General features: G+C 41.6%; 2 protein-coding genes, 1 long non-coding RNA gene and 1 other non-coding gene across 4 annotated transcripts in view; 2 read left to right on the forward strand and 2 right to left on the reverse strand.

The window, feature by feature from the left end:
- Positions 1–4715, forward strand: part of EPB41L4A (erythrocyte membrane protein band 4.1 like 4A) — a 136949-nt gene extending 132234 nt beyond the window's left edge. Inside the window, exons 19-23 of the mRNA XM_086479612.1 lie at positions 403–450; positions 1087–1155; positions 2040–2150; positions 2974–3055; positions 4578–4715. Of these exons, the coding sequence (XP_086335738.1) occupies positions 403–450; positions 1087–1155; positions 2040–2150; positions 2974–3055; positions 4578–4715 (448 nt within the window). The remainder of the gene's footprint in view (positions 1–402; positions 451–1086; positions 1156–2039; positions 2151–2973; positions 3056–4577) is intronic.
- A 6647-nt stretch (positions 4716–11362) lies between these two features.
- LOC147413266 (uncharacterized) lies at positions 11363–14870 on the reverse strand. Its single transcript, XR_015184072.1, has 3 exons — positions 14793–14870; positions 13910–13980; positions 11363–11537 (listed from the first exon to the last, which is right to left on the reverse strand). It is a non-coding gene; the product is annotated as an uncharacterized LOC147413266 (long non-coding RNA).
- On the reverse strand, positions 13641–13772 carry LOC147413267 (small nucleolar RNA SNORA13). The gene has a single exon (XR_015184077.1). It is a non-coding gene; the product is annotated as a small nucleolar RNA SNORA13 (small nucleolar RNA).
- A 4048-nt stretch (positions 14871–18918) lies between the features above and the next one.
- NREP (neuronal regeneration related protein) overlaps positions 18919–26415 on the forward strand; it is a 138152-nt gene continuing 130655 nt past the window's right edge. Inside the window, exon 1 of the mRNA XM_086480082.1 lies at positions 18919–18996. Within this exon, the coding sequence (XP_086336208.1) occupies positions 18919–18996 (78 nt within the window). The remainder of the gene's footprint in view (positions 18997–26415) is intronic.

Consider the following 26415-nt stretch of genomic DNA (forward strand, 5'->3'; position numbering starts at 1 on the left):
AAGAGTTCTGTAGGCCACAGGACATTTCTGAGAGCCTTTGAGAAAAGTGTTATTCCTCAGCACATTGTGCTTATCTGGATAAGGGGTGGCAGTAGCTGAGCACTTATTTGGCTTGAGAAGTTCTGCTGTTGTTTGTATTTTCTGCATACTCTTGCTGAAGGCTAGTGGAACAGTAATTGTGATTGAGAGCCTGTCATTCAAGAAATGACTTTTCAGTTGAAATAAAGCAATGGAATTTAATGCATTTTCTGAGATAACAAACCTTAAAATTGAAGTCACTGGTGGATTACATTTACCATGATTTCTGTGCAGGGTATGCGCTGTTAAAAGTTATTTGAACAGCAACATGTCAGATGATGCTTTTCACAATTCTGCCTTTGTTGTCTTTGTTGGTGTTTATAGGAGAAGCCCAGACGTACAAGCCAAAGAAGAACTGTGGAAACATATTCAGTAAGTATGGTCCTTGTAGGGTCCAAGTGACTGCTTGGTTTGCCTCTAATGTAGTTACTCACATCCCTGCACTAAGGCTGTAAGGTATTATATTCTGATTTAGTTATGTGCCAGGAAAATATGCGGGTGTCAATGACCTGATACGTGTAGAAGATACTTCAGATCACTGAAAGCACTGAGTACAGATGACCATTGTATGTAGATAGATTATTAAAGAACAATACAGTATTTTAGAGATTTATTCCTCTGTGGCTTCCAAAATGTCCTTGTTTGTAGTACTGAGACTTTCAGGATGAGTTCCCATATGTTATAGAACTACTAGTTAGGAAGATCATTAGCTATTCCAAAGCATATTCAATGTTCAGTATACACAACATTCATACATATTGTGAAGCAACAAGATTAGATTTGCAGGGAGGTGAGAGGAAGGTGGAACAGGATGCGACATGCAGTTGAAGCAATCAAGGTGAAGTTAGACACATTTCTTAATAGGTTTCCTATTTTGATGTCAAGATAGCTCCAGGGCTGACAACAGCTTGTTTCAGTAAATCTTTTCAGCCTAATATAATAAAAATAAGAATGGCTTTACAGTTGGTAGCTACTGTTACATTTTTTACTTTGCTTAATCCTTTCTAGGAAGGAGCTTGTGGATCCATCTGGCCTGTCTGAGGAGCAATTGAAAGAAATTCCGTACACTAAAATAGAGTGAGTTTATGTCAGGAATTTTCTTTGTGAATATAAAAGCCCACTTTTCTTATTTTACTGTGAACTCTGTCATGCTGAAATAGGAGTGGGTTTACACATAACATCTACGCTTCTATCTACTCCAAATGCTCATCTAGGATGGGCTGAGTGAGGATACTTAATTTTAAAACCTAATATTTTCTTTTTGCAAAATATGAAAAAAAATCTTCATCCCTCCCTGTCTGCCACACACTTATGAATCTGCCAGTTGTCTGTATGTTCTATATGTCTCCCTATGCCATCTATCAGTCTGTTTTATGTTATACACTACAGCATCATAGAGAACTGAATGCAAACAAGCAAATCCATGTATTTCCTAAACTTTTTCTTCCTTTTAAATTTTTGTTCCAGTCATCTAAGGCACCATTTGACCTGTGCAGCCTCTTTCTTTGCTTGTCATGGGCAGCTGCCAGGGCATAGCTTTTTCCTTAAGAACCAACATCTGTTTCACTGTGAGAATCACCCATTTGCCATGCCATGTGTCAGTGCAAGCAGCTGCATGTGGCCGAAATGGGATCCTGGTTTGCATTTTAATATGCTTCCATAACAGGACTAAACAGAAAAGGCTCATGTTAAAGCTGTATATATTAATACATTCTTTGTTAAGTAGTTTCATTCTCAAATATGGGCATGCCAGTTTGTGACTTTTACACTTTTATAGCATTGAATTCCAAGTACAAACTCGTAAGAAAATCATCAGCCTTTTAAATTCAGCCCGTGCAAGAAGCTGTCTGTTATACTTTAATAAGAAATGGGAGGATCTCTCAGTCTGCAATTGAGTTTATGAATTTGTGCTAAAGACCTAGTTTACTAGCCTGCCATTATGAATTCTGTGTCTCTCTTAGGACTCAAGGTGACCCGATCCGCATTAGGCATTCACATTCCCCTCGAAGCTACCGTCAGTATCGCCGGTCGCAGTGTTCTGATGGTGAAAGATCAGTCCTGTCTGAAGTGAAGTACGTGAATGTGGTTATTAGCAATGGACTGGTTTAGTGTGGCCCAAAAGTTGTTCAAAGATCATGGTTGGATTAGAAGTGGCATAAACGTGGTTATTCAGGCAACCCTCTAAATAGTACGTCTTCAGAGCTAAATGATTCAAACAAGTAGAAAAATATTTCTGGTCTATTCTGGGCCACAAAGGCTTGCTTGGTCCACTTGGAAGGAGGAAAAACTGAAAAATCCAGAAGAAACCTATTGCTTTTCAGTCGTGGGTCATGAAGTTGCCTAAGGGATGAGAACTCATGAGTTGCTTTCCAGATACCATCATTCTTAATAAAGTTAAGACGTCGTCTGTATTAACTGATTTCTGAAAATGGGTGGATCATCTTTCCTAGAAGACTGAACTGTAAAGGGTGTACTTATGAATGGAAAAATGACACCCCCGTTCTCAATTTTATTAAGGCCTTAAATATCAAAAGCAGTCCCTTGAAGATGTCAGCCACTTGAGAGGCTACTTTTAGCTGGATGGCACCCTGAAGGAGGTGTGGCACACCCATGATTTCAGGTGAGGCTCATCTTGCATGAAGTAGACCTGTCTCTGTAGACCAGGAGGAGACAGGCTTCTTGAGAGGGGATGGGTTGACCTATGCCCTGAAGGTGCCCACTGACTACTGAAAGTCAGCATGATAGCTTTTGGATGTTTAAAGTCAGGTGATAAGCCTTTTGGATTTTGTCTTTCAGAACTTTATAGCTGTCTGGGTCAGTTTCATTATTTTTCCTCTGCACAGTTAAAGTTTACTTCATTATAGCAATATCCATTTTGTAATATCATCATTCCAGTGCAAAAACTGATCTGGTGCCTCCACTGCCTGTTACACGATCTTCAGATGTGAAAGGTCCCAGCATCCACTTGACTCAACAGGTTAGTATTTATGCACTCTTTGCAATTTTCCCCTTTTGGAGGGAGAAGGGAGGGGGCGGGTCTAGTGCTTTATTTAAATTAGATCTTCATTTTTGAGTGAAAATTAAAGCTGGCTGAGATTTTTTCAGCAGCAATGTACTCGAAATGTTATGTTTGGCTTATATTTACACTTTGTTATATTTCCAAATATATGTAGTTCTGTAGCATATGCTCCTGTGAATACCTGCTTCTGGAGAACTCTCCCAGTTTGAGTTTGGTGCTCCCTTGAGATGATACCCTGTTCTCCACAGGAGGAGAATCAACATTCACAATTTCTTAAAATATGCAGGTGTGCTTGGGATGCAGTTGTAATCACAAGCTACTATCATTTATTTGCCTCTTCTTCTTAGAGTTTTGCTGCCTGGGCTTGAAGCATTGCGCTTTTTTTCTTTTTTTCTTTTTTTTTTTTTTTTTTAATTTTTTTTTTTGGTGAATGTTTTTTTATGTTATTAAAATCTAAAAAGGGTAGACCTTGTCTTTTTAAATGTAATCACTGGCTTTCATCATACATTATGGTACCGTATCTCTCAGCTTTGATAGTTTTATTAAGCTCAAAATGTGAGAAGTAAATTATATTCAAAAAGTGCTTGCAGGCCTGTTGTCCAAGCACACAAAAGAAAAACCAAAACATGGAAGGGAGAATTCCAGATACCTAACTTCCCACAGCAGTATCATGTCTGTTAATCTGGCATGTGGATATACCAAAACTGCATGCTGATACTGTATGTAGTGTGGAAACTGCACAGAATACAACCAACAAAGCATTGTGAGCAGTTAGAATAACTTAAGCTTGAACAATTTAAAAAACATAAACAGATAATTTTCACTTTAAGGCTGTTCTTTGATAGGAATTAAGTTCAAGAATATTTTTATTCCTGCACATGATGGAAATTGAAAAAGATGAGCTGTCTTCGATGCTTTTGTAAGGACTTGCTCCAACAGTGAAAGGGAAGTCAATATACTTAAGGCTAAGCACATTTACATGCTTTGTAGAAATACATAACCTGTGTGATGATTGAGTCCTGTTCAAAATTCACATTGTCTTATTTCCATTCTTACCCAATACATTTTGGCTTAAATTCATGCCCTGGAAAGAATTCATGTTACAATGTTCAGTGTCCATAATCACCTTTCTTTTCCCTCTGTCCCAGACACCCTCACAACAGTGCCCATTAACTCCTTGTAAGCACTTCTTGCAGTGTTTTGCTAAATTTCCATTAATTAGTCATGGCATTTCCTGAATAGGGAATATGAATCCAAATAGCACAGAGGGGCAGCAGCTGGCAGGGGAGAGAGGAGGCAAGAGGAGGAAAAAGTTCTGTTTGATCAAATAATTGTAGAGACTTTAATATTCCTGGTGTGTATATATATATAGAAATTGCTATATCCTTAGCCTAAGGCTGTCATAGCAGCAGTTATGAAATTACAGTATTTAAATTCTGCTATACCTTTTCAACAACATGTTTTAATTTGTTTCCTTCAGAGACAGAATGGATCTAAAGACAGCCTAATAGAAGAAACATCCCAGCTATCTGCTAACATCGATGGAAAACCCACCACTAAGATCATAAAAACTGTACAGGTGTCACGCTTCAAGGTGGAGCTTGACTGCCATAACTGAAGATGGTGAATGGATTTTATTCTTTGGAAACTGAATATTTGTGTACATGTGCAAGGGAAGGAACTGAAGTCGACATGGTAGCAATTTCTTCAGGACGCTCAGAAGCACAGCCTGTGTGCTGGGAAGGCCAAGCAATGCTTTATCACCAATACAGTTCTAGTGGTGTGACTTATCGAGGAGAAGCTGCCTGATTAGACAACCAAAAAGAAAAGTCTTAGTAAAACCGAATGATCAGCAGTTACATTTCCAAAAACATGAACAAAACAAAAAAATGCTGCAACTAAACAGGCTTTACAGTCTGCTTTGTAACTGAATAGCCTTTTTCTAAAAAATGACTGTTAACTGACACGATCAGGACCTGATGCTTCAAGAGAAGCAAAATAGTCGTATTTTCGGCCAATTGTGCAATACAGTGTGAAATGGGGAGAATTATCTTCACAATTTTATATGGGGATCAACTTATGTTGTGAGACATAAGGACTGCTTAGCTCTTACAAGGTTTATTTTAGCTTAGCGCAACAGCAGATGCTCATTTTGTTAATACAAATGTTGACTCTACCTGTTTTAACTCAAAAGTAATAGACTTGGTAGCACCTTGTAGGAGAGTTCCAGAGGTGATACAGACTTACTTTCCTTTGGCAGTTTTAAGTGTTCACAATTTTGAATGACCTTTTATGTAGACATTCTATTTAATTGAACATTCCATATCATAGAAATACATTTATCACTTCATAGTAAACCACACTGGAAAAAAACCTGGAGAATATGTACTGACCCACCATATTAAGATTGCTTAGCAAGGCACTTAAGTACGGGTTAAATGAAACTTGTAGAGTAGGATTTAAGACAGCTAGTGAATAGCCTTTTTTTTTTTTTTTTTTTTTTAAACTAGATTAGCAAAGTCTGCCTTAATCTCTCTTCATATGAAATAATCAATGCTAGTACCTTCTGATACTTTTCCCTGAGCCATTTCTACTATGATAAATTTCAAAGGCAGTATTTCGGGTAAGATAATTGCAATTTTTTTCTTTTGTCATGGTAGGAATAGTTTGTTTTAATGATGCTGCACATTGAGCGGGTTATTGTCTAGTATGTATCTGAAGCGATGCCTAGCTCTTCCCCTGCCCTATCATTTTGTACAAATAGCTGAAAGTCATTCTTCTGCCTCCCATTTGTCCACAGTCAGCACATAGATGAGCCTTCTGGGGTTGCTAACTCATTAGGAAGCTTAGCAAAATCTTTGTGTTGTGAAAGTAACTTTTGCTAAGTGTAACCCCCAGACTAAATACTGAATTTGTCAAACAGCACTGGAAATAGCTGTAGTAGCTCATGTGCCTTTTTACATCTGTCCTTCTTAAACTCAACCCCCACTGCCTTTACTGATTTGCAGTGATCCTGTTCTTCTACCCCTGGCAACACCATACCGGGTGACTTGAGGCCTGTCAGCAAAGCCATACTGCTTGAGAACTGGAGTGAGCATGAGGCATCCAAGTTACTTTTCACAAGAGGCGTGGGATTACTAATACACGTTTTGACTAACCAAAGTGACAAGTGAAACCTTGCATGATGTGGTTTATTTTCCACTTCATTTTTTGATTCTTTGTTGTTTCGTGATCTGAGGTGGTCAGGTGGATGCCACTAGCCAGGGTGGTAGCCATAGAGTCTGTATGTTCCTATCACAGTATGGATTGGCCAGCAGGTTGGGAGTTGCTGCATCATGTCAGGGAAGGCAGATTCACTTCATAAATACTTTAGTCACTTATTTTGGACAGTTCTGCTTCTTCAGTCTCAGTGAACAAATCTAAGGGAAGGAAAGAGCTTAGAGCCATTCTGTGGTAAAAATTCTGTTTTCATGGATGTTCTTCAGCATTTTCTGAATTTACTGTGGATTTCATCCTAGGTCATCATTGGGCTTGGCTTAAAGTATTTGCTCAAACTGTTTTGGTAAGTCTGTTAAATGGTTTCATTGTCATTGCTCCAATGTAAAGTGATCCTTTAGGATCTATTTATCACCTTGTGTAGTATTCTCACAAGCACTAGTTAAAAAAAACAACCCAACCAACCAAACCAAACCAAAACCAAAACAACAAAAAAACACACACACAAAAAAAATCACTGTGGCAAATTGTGGTGATAGCGATTAATCCAGTGTCACAATCTTTTGGAAGACTACTGAAATATGGCAAGCTACAGAAGAACTGGTTACAGTGTCTACAATGAAAGCCGCTCCTTATTTCTTTACAAAGATGTTCCAAGCTGGAGCATTATGCACTTGCTTGAGGTTTGTTGCTTTCTAAATCATTACTATTATTCTGAATTCCTCACTCAGGCATAGGCAAGTAGAACACATCTACTACTTTAGGAGGATTTGTGTTGCACTATTTGGGAATTATCTGTACATAGTGCCCACATCTTGCCAATCCTCAAATATTGATCAAGAAGAAAATTATTTGTAAATGTTTATATCCAACCTCATGTTTTTCTGTATATTGTCGTCTGCCTGTGGGCTTTTGTATATTATTGCTGAATACCATCAGCCAAGTGTGTGGTATTTTACTTATCCTGCTACATCAGGAAATGGGTTTCAGTTCTCAAGTCACAGGAGAGTTATTCTGTAATCAAGCCAACTTTTTTGTATTTAAATTGAGAAATTTACAGAAAGAGTCATGGATTTGATCTAGTGGTCTTCTGTCCAATGAGACTATGTAGGAAGCAGGTTTTAGCAAGTGTAATGCTTAGTCTGGGGCACTACAATACTGGTTTGTATCTGTAAAAGACAGACTAAGCTTAAGACCTGTATTACGTGTTAGTGCCAGAACAAGGCAAAACTTGGATGTCACTGTCAGCTAATAGTACAGAAAAAAGAAACAACTTCTATATACATGAGCCTCCTTTCTCTTCAAGCTTCTCCTCAGTCATTTGAGGAAAGGCACCTTTTCTTGTGATCTTGTCACTTTGTGTGAGAGGTACCTACAAGTGATCAATCACTGAAAGCCCTTACTGTGCCACAGCTATACTCTGTAGCCCTAAACCAGCCCTACAACAGCTGTAAGGGGCTGGCCTCTCATCTGAGCTACACCTTGCCTTTTACACTGTTGCTACCCTTCCCCAGCTTTCTTGGGGCTTTCATTGCCTAGAGGCAGTTATGTTTTCAGACCTGCAGTTTGGATGTTAGTCCAAAATGCTTGTACCTCCTCATGAGTCAGGCAAAAGGCAGATGTATAACCATGTCAGGCAAAGTTTACCCTGGGGTTGGATGCCATACAGACCTGTCTTCACATGGCCAAAGGACTGATATTTGAGACATTCTTATCTTAATTCTGCTTCTAGTCTTCTGAATTGATCTCAGGCTAACAATTTTAACTTTGTGCCTCAGCATTTACCTCTTCTGAGGCTCCTGTAAGTGCTAATAGGTAAGTTATGGAACTCTCTTATTAGTTAGCAACACCTAGAACGTAGATATACCTCTTCACAAAACATGTATTTTACACAATAGAGGGCTTGCTGACCACACCACAAAAGCAATTTCATAATATACTGTATTGTTCTCCTTGCTTGGTAGCTGGTTTCTTTCATTAGGGGCTAGCCTTGACCTGCTGTTTTCTACACTGCAGTTCTTGCCAATATCGCTAACCTCGCAACTCATATTCTAATCAAGTTCATTATATTGAAGATGCTGGTTGGGAAAAAAGAAAATCACTACCATTTAAGTTGCCAAATCAATGATCTTTATACAGGTGAATATTGAACTGCATAGATAGCACATTTCCTTTTGGGAAAGTCTGTTTAATTCAAAGCTCCCTAGAAAGATGTTTGAAAACAACATACATAATCAGATCAATGTGATGCATATGTTCTATGTATATTAAGTATTCATGAAGCAACTGTGTGCTTTATTTTAAATTGAGTTTGATAGATGGCTGTGTCAATACTTGTGTCCAGGTTATTTAAAAGTCAAGTAAAACTTGGATTTTTAGGGCATTCCATGGTTGTCTGTGTGCCTTATTTACATTACAGAAAGAAGCAAAGCCTTCAGAAACACAGATTCATTTGACAACACCATCTGGTAAAAACAGGTGTAGTACCAATTAAAATCCACTTGAGAATCCAGCTTCTCTAGATTAAGTGTTTTTCCTGGTAGCAGAAGGTTGTCAGCATTTTATACTTCCAGTGCATATCCATACTGGTTTCCTTTCTTACCTAAGAATCACAAGCAACAGCAGACTACATAAGCTGTCAAACCAAACATACAGATGCAGAGCCAGTGTGGCAGATGCTCTCTCCTTAATGTGTCTGTTTTAATTTCTTTCCTGTATTTGTCTCCTTTCTAAGAGTTGTGGTGGGTTGACCTTGGCTGGATGCCAGGTGCTCATCAAGCTGCTCTGTCACTCCCCTCCATCACCTGGACCAGGGTGGAAAGAGAATAAGATGGAAAAAAAAAATTGTGGGTCAAGATAAAGGCAGTTTAATAAAGCAAAAGCAAAGGCCATGCTTGGAAGCTAAGGAAAACAAAATATTTATTCTCTACTTCCCATCAGCAGGCAATGTCCAGCCACTTCCCAGGAAGCAGGGCTTCAGTATAGAATCATAGAACGATTTCCGTTGGAAGAGACCTTCAAGATCATCGAGTCCAACCTTTGTCCTGGCTCTACCAACACCACTAAACCATGTCCCTAAGTACAACATCCACCCATCTCTTACCTCCAGGGGTGATTACTCCACCACCTCCCTGGGCAGGCTGTTCCAATGCCTGACTACCCTTTCAGTAAAGAAATTCTTCCTAATATCCAGCCTGAACCTTCCCTGGTGCAGCTTAAGGCCATTTCCCCTTGTCCTATCGCTTGTTACTTATCGCTTGTTAAGAAACACTCCAGAAGACAAAATTTGTAATAACAAATGCCACCCCCCATCCCCCTTTCTCTTACCTTTTATTGTGTGAGGGGGGAAATGTTGGAGAGACAGCCCTGATGCAGTATCCAGAACACTGGTGTGTTATCAACACCTTTTTAGCTGCCACTACAAAGCACAGCACTATGAGGGCTGCTGTGAGGAAAATTAACTTCATCTCAGCCAGACCCAATACAAGAGTGAAGAAAACCACTGCCCTCCCAGCTGGTCACAATTTAAATGATACACCTTATTTGCTGTAATGTCAAGATCTTAAAAATAGCTAGGACTAGCCATTCCTCAATGAGGATACCAGAATGTACTTGACATTCTTCATAAACTACTACTGTAAAATTTACTTCAGTGAGCCCCTTTGCTAAGCAAAAGAGGTAAAAGATTTACATTCAAGAATGGCCCCACAGCTCACTCACTGACACAGGCTGTTTTCATTCAATAGTGAGCTTTAGTCAACTCTGATGCAGTATGATAAAGGCTTGAAAAGGAATACAAGCCAGTTTTCTTCCTGTGCACAACTCTCAAGAGTTCTGATTTGCAGCCTTCAATACGAGAGCCCTCTTCCACAAAGCACTGGAGGCAAGTAACAGGAAGGAGGGTTGGTGCAACATGAACCCAGAGCACAGATCTTTGTTCTCATGCCCCTCTAGACCACTCTGGAATCTGCCCTCCTTTCTACTTTTTAAAAATACCAACACGGTGTCAGACATTGTGTTCATGTAAAACAGAAGAAGGGGAAAAAAATTAAGGAGGTCTGGAGGTTTTTTTTCAAGGGTACAGTCCAGTTAGCCATGCATAAAAACTAAAAGTCCTAATGCTTAACACTATACTTAATGGTTACCAGCATTACTGGTATTCAGTGCCCCTTACACTCACCTGTTCCTCCCTCTACCTCACTTTTTCTTTGTTCCACCACACTATGAAACAGGTATTACACACTGAAGCTTAAGATTCTATTTTTTTCTTGTTGAAAAGGAATTAATATTTTAGACAGCTATCATTAAAACTTGGCATTAGCTGTTGCTCTCAAGTTTAAAAAAAAGTCTTAAAAGCTACTCCTGCCAGTCTTGCACTTTAAAAACAGAAACCTATGAGCAAAACTCCTGAACAGATGGTATCTTCAGGGAATATAATCCCTAACAAAAACCCTAAGCTTTCAAGTGCATCCAATGATTACATGTTGGATCACTACAAATTACTCTCGTCTAAACCTTCTTCCCTTTTGACAAACCGAAAACATAACTTAGACACTGCATTAGTAATTTGCTTACATTCAGTACTGAAAAATCACACATTGCAAGATAACATAATTTCAGCATTTAGTCTTCTGATAAAACTAATTTATGATAAGTCTTCCTGAAAAAAAAAGCAGGAATTCCAGATGTTATCCCTACACTATTTCACTCAACTTGTAATAGTTGAAGTACCCTATTACTCAGCTGTTCAAAGTAATAACAAACCAAGCTTATGGTTTTCCATGTTGGAGAAATACCTTTCCTGCTACTTTTAAACCCAGATTTGATGAATTTTAATTTCTACTTTTCCTCACCACAATACAAATGTCAACTAACCCAGTCTCTGAGTACTACAGAAGACCATGGTTTCAGTGATCGCCTACTTAATAGCTCCTAGGTCTTAATGTAGTCCAAAGGGGTGAACTGGTATCCCAAAAACAATATAGAGGAAGTCAGATCTGTCAAACAGAAGCAACTGCTATTACATCTTGGGAAACTCAGAAATTCTGAGAACAGAAACATAAATCTTTATTTTTTGTCTACATAAACATTATCAGACACTGCCCCAATACAGCTTAAAGCAGATGTAGGCTTAATATTACATCTTTTTAACCATTTTTTGTTTCTTATGGAGTAGTCTTGCATAGACTGCCACTGGTGTCAGGCTGGTTCTAAACAATTCTTCCTAGGGAAAAAAGCAAACACAATGTGAGATTGGACACGTAGCACACAGCTGTTTTCAGTAACATCCTCTAGATGCCTGAGACTGGTACAAAGTTACAAACACCAGCTTCCCTCTCACCTCTTTAGAAAAAAAAGCTAAAATCTGCAAATCTAGTTTTTGAGGAGCTGACGGAAGGGAGACTCTTTACCCATCTAAGCAAGATTTCAGATCCTAGCTACAAGCTGGTGGCAATGCTAACATTTTCTAGCTGGTGGGAACCAATAGAAAGTTTTGTAGTAGTAACTCATGCACACGTACGTCTGTGCATTACCTGACAGTTTAAAAAAACAGTAAGCCAATAATGAAAGATGAGATTTAGTAATTTTATGCTGAAAACCAAGTAGCAGCCCTGTTATTAACTACATCATTTACAGTGGACTACACAACACATTTCTCTTCCCAGTGCCTGACACGTTCATAAAAAAAAAAAGTGCCCATGTTACTCTTCAGCCTTGCAAAAACCCCCAGTGCCTATGGTGCTAAAGTCTGGGATGGATTTCACTAGTTCATTTTCTATCAACAGCACTGGTAAAGCATTAACTGCTCCTGTGTTTTTCACATTGCTCAAGTAGATTTTCATATTTCATGCACGAAACTTTCTGATTCTAGCGTTTTCAAGGGCACTGTGACAAACTTGAACAAATTTCATCATTTCTCTGAAGCTTTCTGTTGCATTCTTTCCCATAAGGAAACCAACAGTCATGTAGTGGATCTTATATCACTCAAGTTCACTTTTGTATGAACATGTGCATGTTCATGCACAATAGTGAACCATCTTCAGTTTAATTTTTCCCCAAAAGTTACTTGAGTAATTTCTCATCAGGAAATAGCATATATCCTTTAAACAACTACTCTGGTAGCTGCTGGGAAATCACTTTCTGAATATGTGTCTTCAGCACAGACAACTATTGGATCACAAACTTCTTTCAGAACTTGACCCAGCTCAGTTTGCACAGCTTGGCTTAAGAGCCTGTCATGTTGTCTTCGTGAGCAGCTGCCAAAACAGTCAGTCTGCTTTCCCAGAGCTGCAATCACATTTTGAAAGCTGCTACAGCAAACACCACACTCTGTAGCAGTTCATACAGTATTATCGATTTCCAGTACAGCGAAAAAAGGATTAAAAAAAGGCAACAAAATTGTTTATCACTCAAAAGCCTAAATAATCCAAAAGACTCATTAATAGGTGCCAATTGGTACCCCGATTCTTCCCAAAGCTTCTCCATAACTTCTGTCTTTTCCAAGTTTTCTTGAACAATATTTATAGTTCTTCCCTGGAAATACCACTATGTCTCAGCACACTCCTCTTCACTATGTCTCTAGGAGAGCTGGATGCATCAGTGAAACAATGAAAAACAAGAATGCAAACAAATATGCAAAAGATACTTTTGATTCTTTTTGTGTCCTGGAATGTAACTCCTGCATAATGAGGTTTAAATAAGGAATAATTGCACAAGATGAGTGAGCTGGACATCTTCCACTGGTTTTCAACCCCATTCAATCAACCCTTTCTCGCTGCTGTACTTCCCTATGCTCGAGCAACGAGTCTGTTCACAGTCATAAGTCGTACTGCACAAAAGTATTCAATAGTAACACCACTCTCTAGCATGTGGTGTAATATTGTGACCCTTTCTACTTTAAAATGACAATAAGTCATTGCTTCACTTTGACTTGAAACTCAAGTTTGTGCTCGGAATTTCACCTTTCATTTAGTGCCTAAATAACAAAAAGGCAAATTCACCAAGGCAAACCATGGTTTCTCCCTATTAAAGAAGATGTTCATCTTTTCTGTAGCTAAGTATTCTGAAGCTGCAGGTATCTTTTTGCAACAGAAAAACTAGAGGCCACTGCAGGAGTCTAAAATGTAACATACTAATTACTTGCAGCACAGATGTAAGAATTTACCGTGACCGACAGGACAGCCAAACAGTGCTAAAAGTGGCCATTATAACTTTAGTTTTTTCCTCTTTTAATACTGTCAGACTCTTCATTTAAAAAGACTGAAGCATAAAACAAAGCATAAAATCTACTGTGTAACTGCTCAACCATACAGCTTCTACACATTTTTTTTGTCCTTGCAAAAACAGGGAGGAGAAAGGTAAATAACCAGCTCCTTAAACAGTTTGAGCAAGAATTCCTGTTTGCCTTTTTTGACACCACATTCATTCTGGACAGGAATGAATGGGCAACACAAGGGCAAAAGTTTAAGTATTAGAACTGGTCATCTCTGCAAAATTAACAGTATATGAAAAGGATCATCAATAGGCAAATACTTAAAAATTCACAAGTAAATAATGTTTTATACAGAGTAAACATTTAATAAAAGCCTAGCACACCATGCTCTTGGGACATCTTGTGGTCATGTTGATGCTTGCTTAGGCCATCGACAGACTTCCTTTGTTTTCATCTGAAATAAAAGGGGAAACACACTTTGGAAGTGACTGGATACAGAAACAGTACAAGGATCCTAACAAGAAATATTTGAAGTAATTGCCCAACTGCAAAGGACATACAGCAGATTCTATGCCCCCTGGTCCGGAAAAAGCCCCCAAATCCCTATCAGCACAATTTAAGGACTATTCTATTACACGAGTTCCAGTGCCCTGCTAGAGCAACCACCAGTTACGCGGAAACGTAACAATATCTCAGGCATCCAGGCACAGGCGACTGCCCCACTCATCTTCACATTACTGAAAAAGTACCCCCTTAAAATGGGTGGTCTTTCTATCGAGGAATATGGTGCACTTAAGACTATGCAGTGCTGGCCGCATGGCAAAAGCCTGCCTAAAAGAGTTCACTACAAGCCAACTAAAGAAACCAGAAAACTCACTCTTCCAGAAGGTGAGCTTTTGGCGATTTCTCCCAAGCAGCAGTAAGAAACCTACATAGAAACCTCCAAAACCAGAAATTCCAAAGGATGAACGGCCACCGATTCACTCAATGCTTTGTTTCATGGAGGCAAAATAACGAGCGGGGAGGGAAAGACCGTTCGTGTGCTAAAGCGGCAGAGCTGTTCCCTTCACAAACCGGCACTCCAGCCGCGGCCAAGCCCTCCCAGCCCCAAGCCCTCTCAGCTCCCGAAACCAGTGCACCTCCTACAGCTGGGACAGCAACACGAGGCTTTAGCGGACGCCGCCTCAGGGCCCGCCGCCGCCGCCCCCTCCCATAACGGCTCGGCCCGCCCTGGAGCCCCGCCCCGCCCGCTGCAGCCTGGCCTACCTCTTCAGCGAGCGCCCTGGCCCGGTCGGCCACCGCTAGCGGAAGCCGGTCAGGCTCAGGACCGTTAGGGCGCCTCGATTCCTCCCCGCGCCCCAGCGGGCAAGCCCCCCCGCCCGGCAACAGGCCGGCCGGCCCGCCCCGCAGTCCCGGCCGACACCCCAGGGCTTCCGCGCGCGCCGGGAGAGAGGGCGGAGACCCTACTGCTCCCAGCGTGCCTCAGGAGGGCTGAACCAATATTCCCCCGAGAGGGGCCCCGGTGCCGTGCGCCAGCTCCTCCCGCAGCGCAGAGACCTCGTACTGGCTGTTCCACAGACGCGAGAGTACAGACTGCGTCGGCTCAGCAGGCGGAGTCCCGAGCAGGCGAATCCGCCGGGAGCGAGGCGCGGAGGTCTCGGGCAACCCCGTTCCCGGGCACCTGCGCGAACACGGCGATGGAGGCAGCCCGGAGCGGAGGGGCGGAGCACGCCCTCGCCGCGTGCGCAGTGCCGCCGCCTGGCCGGAATGGAGGGCGGTGAGGCCGACGGGCGGGGCTCACGGCCCCGGGGTGCTGAAGCGGCGGCGGTGGGAGATCTAGCGGTGTAATCGCTCTCCTGTGGCAAGGGAGCTTGCGGCGTGTTTACGCCAGCGAGCTGTGCGCGCTGGGCGCTTTCACCAGCGTGGCTTATCCAAGCTGGGCCCCTAATGGTACAGGTGTGCTGGCACAGAAAATGTGTGTCGTGCCTGAAGCTCTTCATTCCGTTAAGGTTCCCCGCTGCAGGCAGGAGGTCTTCCAGGGCAGCACTCTGGAGGACACGCGTGGTGAGGATGAGCCCCGCTCTCGCAGGCCGCATTAGGTTTCCCTTCTGAGCACGCTCTGTCTCCATTTTTGCAGTAGCTCTCGTGAAAGGTGATGAGATTCATAGTGCAATGACAGCACATAAACATCCTGATCTTGTGTATTACTCATTTGTTATACCGGTAGTGCCCTGCAGTTTGCTCCCCAGCTGGAGGAGCATGTGGAAAGGAACCAACCTGAATTCAGGTAGGCGAAGTGTGCCGTAGCTTTGGACATTTAACGCTTGAATGCTGGCAGAGGCTCAGTTCCGAGTGCAGGGTTTCCAGACTTGCTGACCCTGTAAGTGGAGGCAGTACATACCGTATCTGAAAGACTCTGAGAAGGGGGGCATAGAGCAGTTATGTACACCAGGAGGATAAACTGGGACCATATCTGGAGAAAAAGCAGCATGAGACTAGTACCAACTGTACAGAAACCCAAGACCTGTCCAGCTGTCTTACCTGCCTTTCTTGCTCTGCTTCCTGCAGCTGCTGTGGCCTGCTTGCTTATAGTTCCTTCTTATCTGGGAACAGCAGAGAGAGTGGTTACATCTGGTGTCCAGAAGGCACAGTTGCGAAGCCACTTCTGCAGGACAGCCTGATGTGTGACATCTTAGCTAAACTACAGGAGGCCATAAAAGGGCTGCCAAATGCCCAAGTGTTACAGAAGAGGCGTGATTCACTGCAGCCTTGATAGCTGGGGGGAAAAAAAGCTAAAGGGCAAGCAAATTTCACCACTTACAGCTTCTGGGGAAGCATGCAGACTTGCAGGAGTGCAGGATTCTTCCTTTGGTAATTTACGCTCAGTTTACTTTACAGAAATTAGTTTTTGTGTCATTATGCTTAGGCCTATCTCTGAAACAGGGTATATAAGCGCTCTGTTTTAAGTTTATAGCAAAACTAACGAATGCTGATAACTTAAAGCAGATTCACCTTCAGTAGCTTTGGCTTGTTATTTAAAATTCTGTTTTCCACATAAAGAAGATTGTCTCAGGCATTGCCTCAAGCCTAACTTACACATGCAAGAAGGTCAGCACTTTAAGTAAAGTGACACTTAAAACAGAGAAGTGGTTGGTCTTGCAGAGGACACTGATCAGATTTTTTTTGACAGTCAAGCTAGTAAATCAGTGGAGATCAGTTACTCAGTGTTGCTGATACAGTCAAGTGCAGATTTGCAGCTGAGGGACAGCTGCCTGGACAGAAGTTTAAGTCAAATGGAACTAGCCCAGATTTTTATTATATATATATATATAAGTGAACAGTATAGTGAAGAAAAAACCTTTCATGTTTGTGGCATTTGCTATATGTGCCTGGAGATACAGGAGAGCTCAAACAGCTATCTGAGAAAACATTCTTTCTATAAAACACCAACTGATCATATGAAAAATGTGGTCATTTCATGTGTCCCTAGAAGTTGTTACTGAATCACAGAATCATAGAATGGTTTGGGTTGGAAGGGATCTTCTAGTCCAACCCCCCTGCCATGGACAGGGATATCTTTCACTAGACCAGGTTGCTCAAAGCCCCATCCAACCTGGCCTTGAACACTGCCAGGGAGGGGGCAGCCACAGCTTCTCTGGGCAACCTGTACCAGTGCCTCACCACCCTCACAGTCTTTCTTATATCCAGTATAAATCTCCCCTCTTTTAGTTTAAAACCATTACCCCTTGTCCTGTCACTACAGGCCCTGGTAAGAAGCCTGCGTCTTCCTTATAACCTCCCTTTAAGTATCTATACCTTTCCTGTAGGCCCCCTTGAAGTACTGGAAGGCCGCTATAAGTTCTGCTCAGAGCCTTCTCTTCTCCAGGCTGAACAACCCCAACTGCCTCAGCCTTTACTTATAGGAGAGGTGCTCCAGCCCCTGACCATTTTCATGGCCTTCCTCTGGACTCAGTCGAACAGGTCCGAGTCCTTCTTATTTTGGGAGCCCCAGAGCTAAACACAGCACTGCAGGTGGGTTCTCACAAGAGTGGAATAGAGGGGGAGAATCACCTCCCTTGACCTTCTGGCCACACTTCTTTTGATGCAGCTGAGGATGTGATTGGCTTTCTGGGCTGTGAGTGCACATTGCTGGCTCATGTCCAATTTCTCATCCACCAGAAATCCTTCTCTGCAGGGCTGCTCTCAATCTGTTCATCCCCCAGTCTCTAATGGTACTGGGGATTGCCCCGATGCAGGTGCAGGACCTTGCACTTGGTCTTGAAGTTTGTGAAGTTCACATGGGCCCACCTCTCCAGCCTGTCAAGGTCCTTCTAAATGGCATCCCTACCTTCCAGCCTATCATCTTGGTGTCATCTGCAAACTTGCTGAACAAATCTGATACCATAAGAAAACTGTGACTAAAGTGATTTGCATATAATAAGCATGGGTTAGAGACATTGGTCACAAATTCTGCATTGCTGGATTTTTTTTATTTTTTTTTTTAATCTGAGATTGATTTAATTCAATCAGGGATAAGATTTTTCTGAAAGTTGCAATATAATTCAAAAAGGAATGACTTCAGTGAATCTGAATTCCTAATCTCTGAGTCCATGAACATTTTGTTATAACTGTCCTGATGAAACCAGGACTTGCTAAATTGAGGGCATAACTAACAATAATTCTTAGTTATCTAGTGGATAAAAATATCCTCTTGAGGTGGAAATATATACCTTGCTGCCGTGTATTAAGTGTCTAGGAACTTTAACAGAAGGTGCTTGTGAATCATAAGACATTGCTGTCCCAGCAGTCTGCCTTGTTGTTCTGCCCCAGGTTACTGTACATGTTGCATGGTTAGCAGAAGTGAATTAGCTGCTTTGATACGAAGCACTGTTGTAGCTTTGATGGCCTCTTATGGGAAATGAGTTAAACCACAGACCTACAGCAGGTGGTGGCTGAGGTATTCCAGTCAACTTAGCCACAGGGCACAAAGGGAGAACTCGACCCTGCCGTGATTAAGACAGAAAAGCTTACCTACATAGCAAAAGACCTGAGACTTGAGACACTCAGCCTTTTTGGCTTTGAAGTTAATAGTGAGATATTATTTTCCTAAAGTTGTGATTAATGATTTAATTTCAAGCTGGTTTCAGCCAAATTTGTCAAAGGGCTAGAGAAATACTAAGTTTTTGAAGGTTTTGTGAAAAATCATCATCTGACTAGCCAAAAGGACCCACTAAGTGTTGCATGCACTGCTTGTCATCCCATCAAATGGAGAAGGCACGGGAGGGAGCAGTGGTAATGTGTACACACATTGATGTATACTTCTCCACAATTTTCTTTTAAATCCACAAGTCCATAAAGCTTGTGAGAGGTACTGCAGTCTTCCAGCGGCGAGATGCCTGTGTTTCTAAGTAGGCATGGACTGGAGCTGTGTTTCCGACCTCCACTGAGCTGCTTAGAGCCCAGCACGGAAGTGAGTCTTACCAGCTACCAGAACTGAGGCTTCATTGTTGAGCACTTTCTGAGTATGCACAAAAGGCCTCTTCTTATCTGAAGTACTTTATCAGACTTGAGAATATTTCTGACAAGTTAGCACTGAAAGGGCCTATCTAGACTTTTGATGGCATTGACTTTAGTTCTAGAAAGTTTTGCGCAGCAGCAATGATCTCTTCATTCACTCTTATTTCCTATTTTCAAAGTACAATTCAACGTCTAGCAACTCAGATGAGGGCTTTTTTATTTTCCCCTCTGGAAATGTCACATCAAATTGCATTTGTTTCTTACGAATTTACCACTACATGCAAGAGAGAGTGAAGTTAATAATCTGACCCAATTCAATATTCAGTCTCACTCTGCAAGGACAGTGCAGTACAAACCATTCTGGCTCCTGATCCCTTTCAGTAGTCATTGATTTCCTGGGACACTAATAACCAGTCAAAATCTGAATCTGTAGTAAACATCTTGTTTTATTCCACTCTCTCTGGGTGTGTCCTTAGTTTTTCTGAGTGAATTCCAACACTAACATATAAGGGTATAATTCCCTGTTGTGCTTTCTTCAGCAAGAAAACCAGTTCCTGCCCTTCCTGGCTTGTGGCTTCTTGTTCCTGTTCACAGCATCAATTAGCCGCTCTATGAGTTTTGTCAGTTCCAGTATTTGTGGCAGCATGCCACAAAACAGGTCACTGCAACTATCAGAGCTCCTAAAACCAAGTAATTTGGCTTTGGGCACAGTTAAAATGTGCAACAGAAGAAAATAAAATAAACAAAAATAGTTAAATATAACCTTAGTAGAACCAAGAAAGTTTAGTTTAACATACGCACTTTAGTTTGGGATGTGTGTTGCATAGAAAGCTTGCAGATCCACCTATTCTTTTCTTCCTTTTCTTCATATGGAATAAGGGGCTGCTGTGTATACAATATTTTAGTGATGTTGTAGGAAATCCTGACACAAGCTGATAAAGAGTATCTTGAGGGAGCATTGTAAGTAGAAGCTGAAATATCTCTAAAGAGCAGTGACTCATTAGTGCGCTATTGCTCCTGCACCTTTGTCTTGAGTGATTTAGAGCACTTTCAATGCCAGGCTTTCTGCATGCCCTCGCTGAATTCCCACCAAAGTTGCAGGGTGTGATTTCCTTGGCATTTTTTGTCCGCTTCATTTCTCTAACTTCTTTTTTCCTGCAGCCCACCAGAGGTCAGTGTAATGCCAAGAATGCCGAGGAATAGGGACAGGAAAATAATGCCAAGTTTCTGGTAGTTGCTAGGATCACAGGAATTACTTGAGTGTGGCACTGATCTGTCTAGCAGCGTACCTTGTTTTGAATTAGGGGAAGGGTATGAAGCTGTCAAAAAGTCAATGCGAAGTCACCTGTAGAGGGTGAGGCTGACTAAGCTCCAGATGCATGAAACTCACTATATTTTTCAAAGGGTGTTAACATCAACTAGCAGAATTTCAGATATTCTGGAGAGCCAAAGAAATGGCCAAGTCTTGCTAAGCTCTTGTATCAGTGTCTCCTTGTGCTAACACAGGTCACAGTGTATTTGTAGTTTGAATGAGAAAATAGTTTGATTGATAGTCAGTTTCTCATCTTTTATTGAGTTCTATGTTCTTGTATTATGAGGCAGGATGAACAAGATCCCAGGATTTGTGCCTTCATTATTTAACATGTTATTACCAGTTTTACCAGTTTTCCATGGAAAAGAGATACTCTGGTCTTTCAGGCCCTCTTTTTCATTATTCTTATTTTTTTTCCTAACCTTGTTAGGAAATAATCCCACCTGTTTTGAGGTAAAATGCCTGGTAATGGCATACAAAATTTTGGCTGAGTTTGCACTACTGGTTTCTACAGAAGTACTGTATTATTTTTATTGTCTCCCATCTCCCATTCATTAACTGACTTCAATGTTTCCCTTTTCCTAACATCTGTTCATTGAATAAAGGTCTTCACTGGCTACAGTGATATGTCAGTTTCCTTCAGAACTGATAACTATTAATTGGAAACATTTTAGGACTCCTAGCCATAAAGTTTTTTCTGTAATACACTTTTTACTTGTTGTTACTGAACTTGTTTGCCATTATGTTTGCCTATTCAGCTGACTTGTACAGGCGCTTCTGAAGTTCCTCTCAGCTTATGTTGGTAGCCTGAATAACTACATTTAATTATAAACCACAGTAAAATACTGGTGCTTTAGGAGTTCTGTTAAATGTGTGACACTTTTTTCTTTCAGAAATTTATTTACCCACTCTTTATTACAAGTCTTCATCTAGTGGATTGCATTTGGAGCTTGTTTCCTCAGCGCAAAGGGGTTTTCCTTCCTGTTCTATGATTTTTTTCACTATGAACAAGGCAGTAGACTAGGTTATCCCGGAGGAAAATAAGATTCCGAGCAAGTGTCTTTTCCTCACTGTGGTGTGAATCCACCGATTGACTCTTTCTTTTGTGGTACTTCTAGGACTGAAAGTTTGTTAGAAACAAGTACAATAAGTACCTAACCCAGGCTCAGGTGAATGAGTTAGTAAACCAGATTTTCAGACACTTTGGACATCCCCCAAAAAGGACTCATTTACTAGTGTGAGAATCTGGATGCCAGTGCCAAATCACAGACTGCTCCCTTAAATATACTTTCAGGCTAACATGTTTCCACAGGTAAATACAAATAGTTCATAGACATTGAAAAAGCCACATAAAGTCAGTGTGGGAATTGCTTGCTGCAGAGATTTCCACAGTAGCATGTATCTATTTAGTAGTGAGTTACGACGAAAACTTGAAACTGGTACAGGGAAATCATGTGTTAGTCCATGGCATGAAGTGTCCACAGTTCTGCTTGGCAGCCTGGTGTGAACTGCTTAGCTGCTCTGTGGAGCTGGTAGATCACAGAATCACAGAATGGAGGAGTTGGAAGGAACCTCTGGAGATCAGCTAGTCCAACCCCCCTGCTAAGGCAGGTTCCCCTAGAACAGGTCACACAGGATCACATCCAGGCAAGTTTTGAATATCTTCAGAGAGGGAGACTCCACAACCTCTCTGGGCAGCCTGTTCCAGTGCTCTGGCACCCTCAAAGAAGGTTTTCCTCATGTTCAGGTAGAACTTGCTGTGCTCCAGTTTGTGCCCGTTGCCTCTTGTCCTGTTGCTGGGCCCACCAAAAAGAGTCTGGCTTCATCCTCTTGACACCTGCCCTTTAGATATTTATAAGCATTGACAGGGTCCCCTCTCAATCTTCTCTTCTCTGGGCTAAAGAGCCCCAGGTCTCTCAGCCTTTCCTCGTAGGAGAGATGCTCCAGTCCCCTAATCTTCTTAGTAGCCCTCTGCTGGGCTCTCTCCAGTAGTTCTCTGCCCCTCTTGAACTGGGGGCCCAGAACTGAACACAGCACTCCAGATGTGGCCTCACCAGGGCAGAGTAGAGGGGGAGAATAACCTCCCTCGACCTGCTGGCCACACTCTTCTTAATGCAACCCAGGATACCATTGACCTTCTTGGCCACAAGGCCACATGTCTGGCTCATGGTCTACTTGTTGTCTACCAGAACCCCCAGGTCCTTCTCACAGTGCTGCTCTCCAGCAGGTCAATCTCCAGTCTGTACTGGTGCATGGGGTTATTCCTCCCCAGGTGCAGGACCCTACACTTGCCCTTATTGAACCTCATCAGGTTCCTCCCTGCCCAGCTCTCCAGCCTGTCCAGGGCTCGCTGAATGGCAGCACAGCCTTCTGGTGTGTCAGCCACTCTTCCCTGTTGAGTATAGTCCTGCTTGCTGACCTTCATCCAGGTCATTGATGAGTATGTTGAATAAAACTAGACCTAGTACTGACCCCTGGGAAACACTGCTAGCCATGGGCCTCCAGCTGGACTCTGTGCCACTGATCACAACCTTCTGAGCTCTGCCCTTCAGCCACTTCTCAACCCACCTCACTGTCCATTCACCTAACCCACACTTCCAAAGCTTACCTATGAGCGTGTGACAGGAGACATGAGGAACCTGCCCCAGCTTCTGCTTGTGAGAATGCGGCCTTTGTGAAGCCAAAGGATTTGGGGATAGGAGAACTGATTTGTTTCAGAGCAAGATATTTTGTGTGTATATTGGCACTTTCTATACATATACTACACTTGTTTCGGAAAAGTTAACTCTAATTCCTGATACATTCACACATTCCAGAAATAGCTTTTCTTTTCAAAACATTAGTTAATGTAAACATACACCCACTCATCCTTGCCAGCACTGTTACGGCTTTGAAATGTTTATTTGTTGTTGAGAAGCTCAATCAATGTTGGCACTGCGTAAACATAATAACTATTTGTTTCTCTAAATTACCACTGCGTAGTAGTGGTAGTGCTGGTAGCTTTTCAGGGTGGTTTGTGAAAGTAGTTTTCTTGTTCCCACAGAAGTTCAGTCTCGCTACGGCACTTTGCATGCTAACCGGGAGTAGGGTGTTCAATTCATTTGGCACTGGGCACATTCAAAGTATGGCTTCTATGTTTTGCTTGACTCTTTTTTTTCTGTGTTCTTGGAATAAGGTTCTTCTTTTTCTTGCCCTGTAGAAATGGGCAGGACAACAATGGGAAAGATTACAGTATCTTGACTTTTCTTCAGGGTGTGCTCTGTTTGCACAGTCCCTTGGACAAGCCCAGGGCTACCTACTTGTTTCTTCCCTGTTCTTCACTTTCTAGTGAAAAGGGGTGGAAGAGATCCCAAGTTTGTTGTACAGAAAAGGACTTGTTTATTCTTGTCCAGATAATCAGGAGAGGGCATCTGGGTACTCAAATTACCAGTAGGTTTTCTTGGCAAATGTGTTCCATAATAGTGGCTCCTCTGGCTTTGTCAGAATAGAGCCCGTAGTTGTGTTGCAGAGCAATGCATCAGTGTTCTGCCTTTTGGTTCTGTATAGGTTTAAGAGGCTGTCACAATTCTCTTTGTGCTCACTGCGCTGCCAGCATTTCTTGTCCTGAAAAGTGTGCTGGCATATCATTACTGTAAGAGCTGCTGCCTACATACAAATGATTTATCTTGTAAGGCACTGTGTCTGTGGGTCACTGTGAAGCAGGGGAAATGAAAGCATAGGGAACAGACACACAAAGTTTCTGGTGAGAGAAGTGTTTAAGAATGACCATCTCAAAAAAGTTAACAAATGACAGTTTAAGTCTTGCATCTTGCCTTTTCTGTAGTGTTCTGACATTTTCATTTCTGGTCCTCATGTGTCCTTGCTAGAAGTTCCTAGTCCTGATGTGCTTAGGAATTGCCTAATTTGGACAAATAGGGAAAAAACTGGTGCCCTTTTAAATCTAGAATAGTTTGACACATACCTATGTTTGCCTGATGTTTAATTTTTCTAGTCAGTGAGCAGTGTCGTTTTTCCTAATGGTAGCAGTGAGCCCTGCTTCTTCGCCCCTGAGCAGAAAAAGCAATTATGCATATAGTACAGTTCTTTTCTGCTTATATGGTAGAACTGATGTTTCCTAGAAATCTGGAATAAATCAGTGACAGTTCTTGAGAGATCCTTCAAAAGGAGGCAGCTAGGTGCAGGCTGCAGCAGCCATAACAATTCATGCATCTTGTGACCTGCTTCCACTGAGCCCTTAGGAAAGAGGGCAGCTGGAAGGAAATTACAGGCCGGAAAAATTGTCTTGGCTTGCTGCAAATAGCCCATAGGACTGGAAATCTGTTTAATCCATGCATTTTTCTTCCTTTCTCCCTCTCCTTCTTCTGCCATGCACCTCTATAATATTTTTTATGACCATTAATCTTTTGTGTGTTTCACTTGTTTTAATATATTCTTTCTGAGTAGGATGTAAAATCCCAGCATATTTTCCTTTTTAAACAGCAGCAGTGTGTGATTCAGAGAATGAAATATTTGGTTGTGAGACTGCAATAGTTGAGAAATAATGCTATCTGTTGGTGGTGAAATGCAGCATTGATATTATTTTACACTAATGCTGCTCGTTAACCCTCACCATTGTAGTTTCACTGGAAAAACGTGTGGGCCTGACATAGGCTAAGATAATCAGAGCTTTTCTTTCATTCTGTGATTGCACATCCTGTTTAATTAGGAAATTGCAGACTAGCAGATCCTTTCAGGCTGCAATAAGAAAAATGTCAGTATTAATCTACCATGTTTGTCCCATTCACTAAGAGCAATTATGAGCTATGAATTATAAATGATAAATTATACACTGTGGTTTTCATCTGTACTGCAACACAAATAGGTTTTCAGTTCTTGTCCCATGTATATGAAAACCTCCATAGCTTTATTCACTGGGAAAATGGGATACAAGTTTTCACTTGTCCTCGAGAGCTCTTGGCTTTAACTTAACTAAAACAGCCTTTAGTCACAGGTTTCCCATTCTATAGAATATGTTTGTGTTCAGGGGGCATACCCAGCTGCAGTGCAGGCACACACGTTGATTGCATACTAGGCTGAGCCAAATGAGGGACTAGATCCCTCAAACACCCATGCCTCCTTGCAGATATGCCTTCTTGCTGGGGTAAATACGATGCCAAAACTCTGGAAAAGGAAGCATAAGTCTGTTGTCATAGCCTTCCTATTGACCATCATAGGTAGTACTTGCTCAAAATACTGGGGTTTTCCTGGTGCTTATTCTGAACTATTTAACACTTCTTTTGCAGGGTAGAGAGAGATAGGCTTCAAAGCCAAGGGCTACATGATATCCCTGTAGTACACTCAGCATTGTGGAATATATATTCTTCTGTGGATCTGACCCCTGGTCAGCCAAGTCCTGATTCTGCACTGGGGTGCCCTAAGACCTGCACAGATGATTCCATATGGGCATGAAGTCAGAAGCCTTTCAGAGCACCCTGATATCCATATGAAAACAATTTTCAAACATAGATGTCACTATTTCACTATGTTCCTTGGCCTATTTATCACTATTTAGTGCTGGCTTTGCTTACCAATGTGTACATGCTCTTTCACTTAGACTTCTCAATGGAGGACTCTGCTGTTACCTGGTCAGGTTCAAATTTGTCATTTAAATGTTTGGAATAAGTATAGATTTCCAAACTTGACATGTAATTCCCTAGTGTTGTTGTATTAACTATCTCAACTAGTTAAAATGCAGCTACTCTGGAAGTTTTCCTCTAAACTGTCAATCAGATATGGCATTTTGAGATAGTATTCTGTCCAAAATTACGTCTACGTCAAACTTTAAAACTCTGCTCTGTCCCAGGAATTGACTACAGGAAAGGCTTTTGTTTCTCAGCAGATCTGATCACTGGATTCAGGGATGATAGGGTAAACAAACATTAACAAACTTTTCCTCCTGTTAACCTTAGTCAGGTCGTCTAAAAGGAATACATTGAATGTTCTTTTTGTATGTTCTTCATGGAGTTGCTTACTGAATGTCAACTTGTGTAAGTCCTTTGAAAACAATGGGTTTCCCTGTTC

The sequence above is a fragment of the Leptosomus discolor genome, chromosome Z (genome assembly GCF_034619465.1).
Source record: "Leptosomus discolor isolate bLepDis1 chromosome Z, bLepDis1.hap2, whole genome shotgun sequence".
NCBI lineage: Eukaryota > Metazoa > Chordata > Aves > Leptosomiformes > Leptosomidae > Leptosomus > Leptosomus discolor.